Source organism: Porites lutea, chromosome 9, assembly GCF_958299795.1.
Source record: "Porites lutea chromosome 9, jaPorLute2.1, whole genome shotgun sequence".
NCBI classification, from domain to species: domain Eukaryota; kingdom Metazoa; phylum Cnidaria; class Anthozoa; order Scleractinia; family Poritidae; genus Porites; species Porites lutea.
Window position 1 is genome coordinate 31,250,407 of NC_133209.1, and position 11,167 is coordinate 31,261,573.

An 11,167-nucleotide genomic window follows, 5' to 3' on the forward strand; every position below is an offset into this window, starting at 1 on the left:
AATTGACTATTGACATTTGTATGGGTAAAATTATATTAGAAGTGGAATACTTCATCAAAAGTATGATCTATCAAATGTTAAAATTTTTCAAAAGAATGGCTTATTTCATCCCGAGATGATCCTAAGACCTTTATTTTGCTTTAAGGTGTTTCGATACAGTTTTTCAAGGCCATACCGATATTTTTCAATCGCCTTAAAAGTAGTTTTAACCTTGTCCGATCGCTATAAAATTTTCACCAGTAATTGGCTATGGATTGAAATTTGTGAAAATGTAGTTTTAAGTAAAATCGATATTACTATGACAACAATAAACAAAAAACTTTGAAATTGATAAAAGCCGAATTTTGTGTGATCTAGACCTGCTACTGAAAATCCAACACTAGGAACTTAAAGTTTGGTGTTTAGCAAACAATCTCCGTAAGAAGTAAAAAATTCTGTATGTTTGAATTCGAATAAAACGAAAATATATTTCAAACCTTAAATTTTCAATAGCCGTGGTAGGTTATGTAATAAAAACGTTATAAATGACTCAAATTATTCTTAAGTAGCGTAAGAATGATGCTTAATATCATGTTTTGATGCTAGGAAATTTTGGTGTACTTTCGTTCATGCGATATTGAAATCTAACCTGTTTTCTCACCATCTGTATAAGTGCAACTTCATTCAGAATTTGGACTTTTAGCGCTTTCTTGTATATCTCCGAAACGACTCGAACGAATTTTTTCAAAATCTCTTCACATAATCTTCATAATGTATATAAAAATGTCCGAAACTTTCATTAAGATTGATTCACTGTAACACCTTGAAATTTCAAGACAAACCTATCCGACGAACCGGTCAAAAATCTGCGCTCCAACATTCACTGTTTTAACGTTATGGTAATTTTTCCAAATTAATGCGGACAATACATGTATCCATGACTAGTACATTTCAGTGTGAGTATTGCCAATATTTTACATTCAAAAGATGCGATAAATTCAAACTAAGATGTACTAGTCATGGAGGTATGTATAGTGCGCATTATTCTGGAAAAATTAGCATAACGTCAAAACAGTGAATGTTGTAACGCAGATTTTTGACCGGTTGGTAGGACAGGTTTGTCTTGAAATTTCAAGGTGTTGCAGTGAATCAATCTTAATGAGACTTTCGGACATCTTTATATACATTATGAAGGTTATGTGAATAGATTTGAAAAAAATTCGTTCGAGTCGTTTCGGAGATATACAAGAAAGCGCTAAAAGTCCAAATTCTGAATGAAGTTGCACTTATACAGATGGTGAGAAAATGGGTTAGTTTTCAAGATCGCATGAACGAAAGTACACCAAAATTTCCTAGTATCAAAACATGATATTAAGGATCATTCGTACGCTACGTAAGAATAATTTGAGTCATTTATAGCGTTTTTATTACATAACCTATCACGGCTATTGAAAATTTAAGGTTTGAAATATATTTCCGTTTTATTCGAATTCAAACATACAGAATTTTTTACTTCTTACGGAGATTGTTTGCTAAACACCAAACTTTAAGTTCCTAGTGTTGGACTTTCAGCAGCAGGTCTAGATCACACAAAATTCGGCTTTTATCAATTTCAAAGTTTTTTGTTTACTGTTGTCATAGTAATATCGATTTTACTTAAAACTACATTTTCACAAATTTCAATCCATAGCCAATTACTGGTGAAAATTTTATAGCGATCGGACAAGGTAAAAACTACTTTTAAGGCGATTGAAAAATATCGGTATGGCCTCTGAAAAACTGTATCGAAACACCTTAAAGATGCAAAAAAATACCGGTTTATTAATATTTAACTCCTTGAAACAAAAGAAATTAATTTTTAACTTTGTTGTTAACCGTAACTGGAAAAAATTAACCGATAGCCGTAAAAAAGCCAAAATTTTAGCCGATAACCGTAAAAGGCACCACCCCATTGAGACCCTCTTTTTCGTTTTCGTTTTCAAATTTATTGATCATGTTTTAACTACATTATGACATCCATTATCCTTCTCTCAATAAACTCAGGAAAACGTTCATAAAAGTAGTGAAAACGTGTCGTTTTTCTTTTGTACGGATAAAAAAGATGTAGCCAAAAACGTATATGAGGTCGATCAGGAGCTTGGGGGTAGGGAATTGTCACTTTCTGTGTGCCCAGGGGTGAGAAATAGACCTCCGAGAAAGAAAAAAGAAGTAAATCCCCGGGGGTGTGCCCGGGGGGGGGCATAATTACTTGTAAAATTGAATTAGAGTCAATTCCTACGTGTTGGGGCAAATTTTTTCCTTTTGTTTTCGTTTCTTACAATTACTTGTTATGGTGTATTCTTTTTCTTTTCGCTTTCCGGTATTTTTTTAATTACAGTCCTTTGTTACGTGCTCAGTGTATGTAAATTCGGTTATAGTTCGTTATCTCTGGCGATCATGCATGTAACTCTTAAACCCTTCTAGTGCTGAACTAGAAACCAAATAAATTGGTTTTCTTTTAGTGGACAAAGAAAGGCTTTTCTTTAAAAAATTGTCCTTCGAGGCTAGGAATTCGAAATTCACGAAATTTTCATCATCGGAGCGCTTCTGTTTTGAAGCGCAACCAAGCAGCAAGTTTACCGGATCCTGGTGGATCTAGTAACCAATTTTTTTATGAACAGAAAGTAAAAAAAGCTGAAGGTAAGGTTAAGAGAATACATGTATTTTTCTTTCCATATTTCGTGATTCACGGATATAAGTTATCATGGTAATGTACAGTCATTTAGAGTCAGCCTTGCCCTTGTACTTTTTGTTCACAAAAATGAAAGTATTGACCCTAACACATGCCTATAAAATAAGATAATATGATATCAGTTTTCCGTCCAGAACACCCCACTCTTTGCGGTCCCCGTAAGCGAGAGGTAGTATCCCCATTTTTTTCATGTGGGAGTCCCTTGAGGACTCTTGGTATACGCACTCATACTCCCACACAGGAGGGGACAGGGCTTCCAGTCACACCTGTAATAAACTATATTTACACTCGAATTTTTTGAGTAGCTTGCGAGCTAATACTTCGGGCACAATACATATAAAAAATACATTTAATACATTACAGGAAAAAACTACGATCTACACATAAAGGAAACTAATATTCACAACTTAAAGTATAAGTATAAAAAGAATCTACATAAAGGTAACGCCCTGTATTTTGGTCTCATTGGCAAAAAATCTAGTGCGAAAAAAGTCAGGCAGTGTATTCCACTGTTTAGCTGACAATTATGAAAAGAAATTAAGACCCTGGGTAGTTGTTTTAGGTTTACTAAGTGATAGAATGTAGAACTTGAAAAAATATTTTTCATATAAGCGGGAAAACGTGGGCAAAATAAACTCTTGAACAAGATATTTCAAAAAGGCTGAACGCGCTTATTACACACAACCAAGTAGGAGACGAGTAATCTCAAAGTACAAATCGTATTCTTTTATTTATACCCTGCGAAAACATCCGTTTCTCCTCAAACGTCCACAGTGGCGAAGAGCGAGGAGAAACGGATGTTTTCGCAGGCTATTTTATTTATCGCTTTTGTAGCTTATCCGCATCGCGCGCTCCACAAAAATGCCCGACAGAGGAGCAATAATACAAATGAGGTGACACTTACGCTCTGTAAAAGTTTAGATAAGATGTCCCTCCTGTGTATGAGTTTTCCAAAGCGCCGCATAACCCCATGCTCCCCTCCCCGGCTCCCTATGAAGGGGACCGAAGGGGACCTCGCATGAGACAAGGGTCTGTGGACAATCCAAGATGGCGACAAAACTCACCAAAGAAGAAGCCGAGGAATATTTTGCTCGTTTAAACTATACGGGATCAAAAGAACCAACTGTCGAGGTTTTGACAGAACTACATCGATGTCATGTCCTATCTGTACCAGTTGAAAACCTGAGCGTTTATGGAAAGGAGAAAATAGAGCTGTCTAAAGAATGGCTGTTTGAAAAGATCGTGCGAAGACATCGAGGTGGATTTTGCTTTGAACTAAACACGATGTTTTCTTTCCTTCTTGATTATCTCGGATTTGAATGCACAACACATGCTGCCTCAGTGTTATATAGGAAGACAGGCGTTCTAGGTCCACCACTTGATCATCGCATTCTGATGGTAAAACAGGGGCACCCAACGACCGTTTTCTGGAAATGATCTGAAATGGCTCGTTATGCATCCTGGAGTGCTTTAAAAGCAATATGAATGAATAATTCGTATCGCTAAAAAAATTTGATCTGTTCGGTCGTCCTAAAAGGGGTTTGAACCTCTCGAATTTTTTAGGGCTGTTTTTCGCCTTTCCCGAAAATAACAGCCTACAGTGAAAGCTTTCCGAAAACGTAAGATTACCTGACTAGCTTTTCCCTTGACCGAAATTTTTAGGGGTCCTTTCAAGTTTTCCCCGAAAACTTTATCTAGTGTGAGAATGTCTCCGAATTTTCTAGGGCGACGTAGAATGTATAGAAAATTCTAGGTGTAAAAGAAAAGGCATTTAAGTGATTTTAAAGCCAGTTGAAACGTCTTGTACCCTGCCGAACTCAATTCGCACGGCACTTGCGGAAAAAACTGAAATACGGCATGGCACTGACTGGGGATTCCAGGTAGCTGGACTTTATTGGATTCCAGTGTTTGCTGTATTCCGGATTCCATAGGCAAAAATTACCCGGAATCCGGACTCGTTTACATGGGGCGCATCATTTGCGAAATCAGAGAAATTTACGTTCAGAAATTTTTCCTACTTTCAGCTGTCATAGAGCTCTACGTTTCCTAGCTGTGTAAACGACTCATCAGACTCATGACCACCCATAAATGGAAAATTCCACTCTTAGCTAAATGACGATAACGTCATTGCAAAAAATAACAGACTCGATTAACAAGTGAGGATGATTTCTGATCCGGATTGTTGTGATTTGGGGCTGTATTTTGATTGGCTACTCGAGGTTAGGTTACTCGCGTGGTATAGGTCTGATAGGTCACTGATAGGTGGGAAGGGTAACTGCCGCTAAACTGCCAGCTGCTGTTAACAAGCTGATTACTCCGGTGAGCTGGATTTTGACACCCGAGTGATTTTTTTGTTGTCGACAATCAGATCAGGGAATCAGCAGCACCGTGAACCGACCCGTGACTTCGTCTCGGTCAATATACAGAATATACAGCACAGCTGCCAGCTGAATATATTACCCCCAATCCAGCCCCAGAAAGCCTTTATGCAACGCAGATAACGGGTCTGTATCACCCACTCATCACCCTGCACATTACGGTCACCGAACAACCAAAAATTAAAGTTGCCAGCAGAGCAGTAGTTTGTCCTCGCTCCTCGCCCCCATCCCCCTCCCCACACACCCCCCAGGTGGCGATGAGCCAGCAAAGAAAAAAAAAAACAGTGAAAAAGCGTCTGTTTTCGCGCGCTAAAGTTCACCGAAACGCTGAAAGTTGCCTATTTTCTACACAGTTAACTGTAACTGCAAATGTCAGAAATGTGACTTTAATAAAATTTGGTAGACCAGATACATGCGATGCCGAGAACAGTGCTACAATAGCGTTGTCTGGGTTATCCCACCGATCCCTCCATCCGTAGTCCTGCTGCGATACTGTCCTGAGTGTCCATCGTCGACCGATACACAGGACTGACAGGCGCTATTCACGCGATGCGCGCTGATATAGCGTACGCGTAACCGGTAAGCCTGGTACCCTCAGAAAAGGCAGGGTCGTTGGGTTTTAAATCAGTTGTGTGAAATTTTCGCTAATGAGACTGCCGGGTTTAAAAATTTTGATCTATTCTTAGTTTACGAAAGCTACGAAATTTCTAGGTGCCGAAATCAGAATCTAGAGATTACTACGAAAGCTACGAAATTTCTAGGTGATCTAGAGATTACTACAAAATCCGAAAATCTTAGCTGAACAAACCACACAAATCCCGAAACTCTGAGCCCAACGAACAGTCACCACGAAACATTTTCGAAATTTTTAGCTGTTCTTGGGCTCCCGAAAATTTTAGCCATTCTAGAGGGCTCCGAACAGATATTTTCCCGAAAACGGTCGTTGGGTGCCCCTGGGTAAAAGTCGGAGGCGAGCTGTTGCTCACCGATGTCGGGTTCGGCGATTCCTTTTGGTTGCCTCTTCGTTTCACTGGCTTACAAGAACATCAAGAACAACAGAGTGGCACTTATCGAATTCGAAAGAGCGGAGACGACCATATCTATGAAGAAAAGATTAAAGTAATTGTCGATGAAACTGGCCAAGAAGAAATTGAGAAGGAGCAGAGTACAAGTCCTGAGGATCCGATGTGGGTGTCGAGATACATATTTGACCTCATACCAAGAAAAACGGAGGACTTCTTTGAAATGTTAGAGTATCATCAGACAAATGACAAGTCACCATTTACTCATGATCGTATATGCACCCTGGCCAAACCCTGGGGAAGGGTAACTCTTTCAGGCCATAAAATTGTAATTACAACGTTTCTTGGGGACAACAAAGTCAAAAAAGAATCCAGGAACGTTGAGGGTGGTGAACATGAAGTAGTAAAAGAACTGGAAGAAGCATTTGGAATTAGAAAAGACTCCTGTTTCTTCCCAGAAGGGTAGGCCTTTTATGACTGGTTTTCACTAGCGATAGAGTCGGAGTCGGAAGCAGCGTCTTAAGAGCGCTTATGAGTCAGCAAAAAAAAAACGGAGTTGCATGCAGAGTCATAAACTCGACAGAATCGGAGTCGGAAGAATCAGAATGTTCCATTTTCTTCTGACTCCTCTTATGACTCCATTGCTTACAATCTAGTGAAAACCAGATTGTTGGAGTCAGAAGCAGAAATGGAAGGATAAACCAATCACAATGCACGTTCCCATGCTATGTGATTGTTTTAGCTCTTCTGCTTCTGCTTCTGACTTTGACAACCTAGTTTTGACTTGATCGTAAATGATGGATTCATAAGCGGAATCAGATCACTGTTTTCACCTGATCGTAAATTTCTACGCTTCTGATTACAACTCCGACTCCATTGCTAGTGAAAACCAGCCTTCAACTGGATTGAATGGTACGTTGTGTAAACTTCAGTTGAATCACCTTTGAGTGGCCATCTTTTAAGCAGCTACCCTCTATTAAGGAGCCAGTAATAAAAGTCCCAAAATAATCGTAGAACATTATGGGAACTTAAACCTCTATTAAGTGGCCACCTTTTGACCATCCCAATCAGAGTTCTTTCATTGTTGTCACCTCTAGTAGCAGCCATCAAGCGCTTGATACACTTAGTTTGCCCTTGTTTTAAGAACATGATGAAGAAAATACAGTCTGAGATAGAAGGTGACGACTGATTTTTTATGGAACAGCAATGCCGCTCCAGTCGCGTAATTGTTTCAAAGTGAAGTGATGTTTCTGCTAACGATTATGATAATTTATGACGAGCCTCTACAGAATGGCCAACCTCCATTTGAAAAAGCCCACTTGCCGGTCCCCCAAGGGTGGCTGCTTAATGATGGGTCAGCTATAATAATAGACAACAGCATTTAAAAATTGTAAAATGCATGAATATCAATAGAAAAAGTTTAATACAGCTTGCTGTCCCCCGAGCCCTATTGTAAAAAAGGACTTAAGAGAGCCTTCTTAGTTTGTAAGTTTTAACGCTAGCCTGTTCTAGGCTCCACGATAGACGAGAAAGTAGAATGAGAAAGTTGCACGCAAACCACTTGGGGGTGGGCGGGGCAGAGATGGGGAACTGGAGCCTGTAAGCATTGTTTGCAATACCTCATTACGGTATACTAGCTCCTAGTGTACCCTATGATTGGCCAATTTTGACAGCTTATTTTAGCGTTTCAAAACAAGTCAATCACTTGGCTTCGCGCATGTAGAGTTAAACAAATCTGGCAAGCGTGTGATGCCCTTATACACCGTATTCACAAATGGCGGACACGCGGGAAAAAACTGGTGCCTAGTCATGAAAGCGAGGCGTTGGAGGGTAAACAAAAATTGCAAATGAAGACTTTCAGTGAACTTTCAGAGTGTTTAGCACGGATTCCACCTAAAATAACTTTGTACGGACTTCTTTTTAAATACAATTACGTGGGATGTCTTTTGCTTTTAATGTTTAGTATTGATTTGCTGTTTTCAATTAAAAGGGACGCGTATATCTTCAAGGAAACAGGATTATTTTGTAAGTTGCCGAAGCATCAGAAGCTCGACAAGTGGGCGCCGGATGGCTGCAGAAAAGCGGCAAACATGTTGGCCCAAACTTCACATTGAAACCGAGTTCGAAAGCCAGCTCACTACAATTCGGTGAAACAGAAATATAAGCAATGCAAATCTTGGTGGCAAGAAAAAAAGAAATAAGCGATGGATATATGGCCTACTTGTTAACGCAAGAGACGTGTGCCATTGAACAAAACCGTTCAAATCGAGATGGAAAAAAGGAAGACAGGAAAGAAGTGGTGACTGAGGTTTCGATGAAGTTATGTTTGGTGTTTATTTGCCAGGACGTTATTCTCTGGTCTTTATCGATGAAGGACATCAATTAGAACTATCTTTTTGGCATAAATACCGGAGCGATCGTGTGGAGTACTCTCAAAATTTCAACTCAGTGTTACTCGGCAGACTCGGTAAGCCGGCCACATTTCATTTCAGCGAGTAATTTTCCTATTTCTTATCTTTGGCTGTTAAGAGTTTTAACTTCATGTTCCATAATATTTTAAAAGTGAAGAATACATAAATAAATAAAATGATGGTCTTCTTAAACGGATCCAGACTCGCATTTAATGATTCGAAACAGAAGCTTGCCGTGTTCAGTCCTGACACAAACATTGCCTTAAAAGTTTAACCTGGTAAAAGGTGAGCTTTATACCACTTTTTTACTAAGAGCTCTCCGACGTAATGCCGTAAAGGAGACCAGGCAAATAGCAAGCCATAAGATTCACACACTAGAGCTTCTAGTTTTGATAAAATTATTTTATTTCGCAATGACAAAGAAAACAAAAGATTTTAATTTTGCACTGAATTTGCTAAGCTCTGCTAACGTACCTCTAACAATTCACTCCAAAGCGACGGAGTTAATATCATCCAAAAGAAGTTGTAAATACAGACATACATAGATATGTGTAAAATGACACTGACATGAATGAATGAGTCTCGTGAATGAATCTTTCACCCGCTCTCGACTAACTCGACTTGACCTGTTTTGAGTAATGGCCGAGGTCTCTTCCGTTGACAAGTAGGCCATGTATCCGTCACTTATTTCTTTTTTTCTTGCCACCAATATCTGTTTTTACTTCTGTTTTACAGAATTGCAGTGAGCTGGCTTTCGTATTCGGTTCCAATGTGAAGTTTGGGCCAACATGTTTGCCGCTTTTCTGCAGCCATCGCCCACTTGTCGAGCTTCTGAGGCTTCGGCAACCTACAAAATTATCCTGTTTTCTTGAAGATATACGCATCCCTTTTGATTGCAAACAGCAAATCAGTACTAAACATTAAAGGCAGAAGACGTCCCACGTCATTGTATTTAAAAAGACGTCCATACAAAGTTATTTTAGGTGGAATCCGTGCTAAACACTCTGCAAGTTCACTGAAAGTCTTCATTTGCGATTTTTGTTTACCCACCAACGCCTCGCTTTCATGACTAGGCACCAGTTTTTTCCCGCGTGTCCGCCATTTGTGAATACGGTGTATATGCCATACATCAGGGGCGGATCCAGGATTTTTTTTAGGAGGGGGTGCACTTGTCTCTTGCTCTACTTCAACACCAATAAACCACATAGTTTTTTTTTGAAGAAGAAGAATACCAGTTGTATTAGAAAACCGCAGGTCATCTCATTGGGGGGGGGGGGGGGGGGGGGAAGGGGGGGCGTGCGCAACCCCTGCACCCTCCCCCTAGATCCGCCCCTGCACATTTTGACACTTTGAAGGGAGGAACGGTTTTTCCGGAAGTAGGCATGATTCGCTGTACACATCTCTGTATGTTTAAGTGTTACAAAACCATAGGATTAAGAAGATCATGAAAATACTGTTTTAAAAGAATAAATAATTTGCATGACTGTAGGTGTAGACTAGGAAAATACACTGCAATAGTCCATATGGTTTTCAGCTATGTTAGGATTCAACTTAGTTTATAAATTAACACAAAGAAAGTTTGAATCTCAAGACTTGAATATGGGCATAGTCCAGCATAGTCCCTAGCTGTTCCACCTCCGTTGAAAGTGGAATCTAGGAGATCAACTATGAACTAGGCTAGGCAAAGTCATAAAACTTGAGCAACTTACTGGTGAAGTGAATAGAAGAGAATCGTACATGATTGGTGAAGTTAAGTCACGTGAACCGACTGCGTGTCATAATAACGTTCTACCTTTTCTTTGAAAAAACAAACAAACGCACAAACCCACACTAACCAAAACAACAGGACCTAATAATGAACGCTTTTACTAAAATGTTCACAAATGGTCATAGGACCGTGTCCACAGATCTAAAAACCAATTTGAGCAATGGCAGAGCGGAAAATTGCACGGAAAGTTGCGTTCACTTTGCTTTTATCATTCCCATTTCATGTTACTTAATATCTATGCTAAATCTGCCCTGTACCTGGTGAAAGAAACCACTCAGAGAGGTTTTCCTTATGTATTTCGTCAAACAGTGACCGTCTTGATATGTTTTTGCTTGTTTAATACAGGGTTTGCACACGCTAGAAAAGTCGTTGAATTTTAGAGGAAGTCCTTGAAAAGTCCTTGAATTCCATTTTTCCTTGAAAAGTCCTTAAATTTTCTTGAACTTTGAATGTAGTGGCCTGGAAAGAATTTTTTGATGTTTTTTGGTTGTCCAAGACAGAATATAAATCATAGCTCAGAGAATTTAAAGGTTATTTACATAAAGTGCTCTTTGTTTTTTGCAATAATTAACTATCAGTTTCAGACAGGTGGACTGAAAAATGTAGAGAAGTTGGTGAAGCAAACAGGTTCAAGTCTTAGTGCATTTTTGTACAATCTGTAAAATTATATTCCTAGTAGGCGGCCCTTGAAAATCTAATGTGATCCTTGAAAAGTCCTTGAAAAATGGCTGCAATTTTTTGTATGAACCCTGTAATATGTCACTCAAAAGGGCATGGCTGTCTGTTTAGGTTGGTGATTTTTATTTTACCCTTAAGGCTTTAAGCTAATATTGAATTGTTTGTAACTAAGCTATTTTTGCCTTAAAGGCGAGTGGACA

The 11,167-nt window shown here is 39.2% G+C and overlaps 1 protein-coding gene across 1 annotated transcript; it reads left to right on the forward strand.

The window, feature by feature from the left end:
• The first annotated feature begins 3,725 nt into the window (after window positions 1–3,725).
• LOC140947793 (arylamine N-acetyltransferase, pineal gland isozyme NAT-3-like) lies at window positions 3,726–7,496 on the forward strand. Its single transcript, XM_073396990.1, has 3 exons — window positions 3,726–4,108; window positions 5,208–5,214; window positions 6,053–7,496. Exons 1-3 carry the CDS (start codon window positions 3,758–3,760, stop codon window positions 6,574–6,576), a joined length of 882 nt encoding a protein of 293 aa, XP_073253091.1. The 5' UTR covers window positions 3,726–3,757; the 3' UTR covers window positions 6,577–7,496.
• Window positions 7,497–11,167: the final 3,671 nt, after the last annotated feature.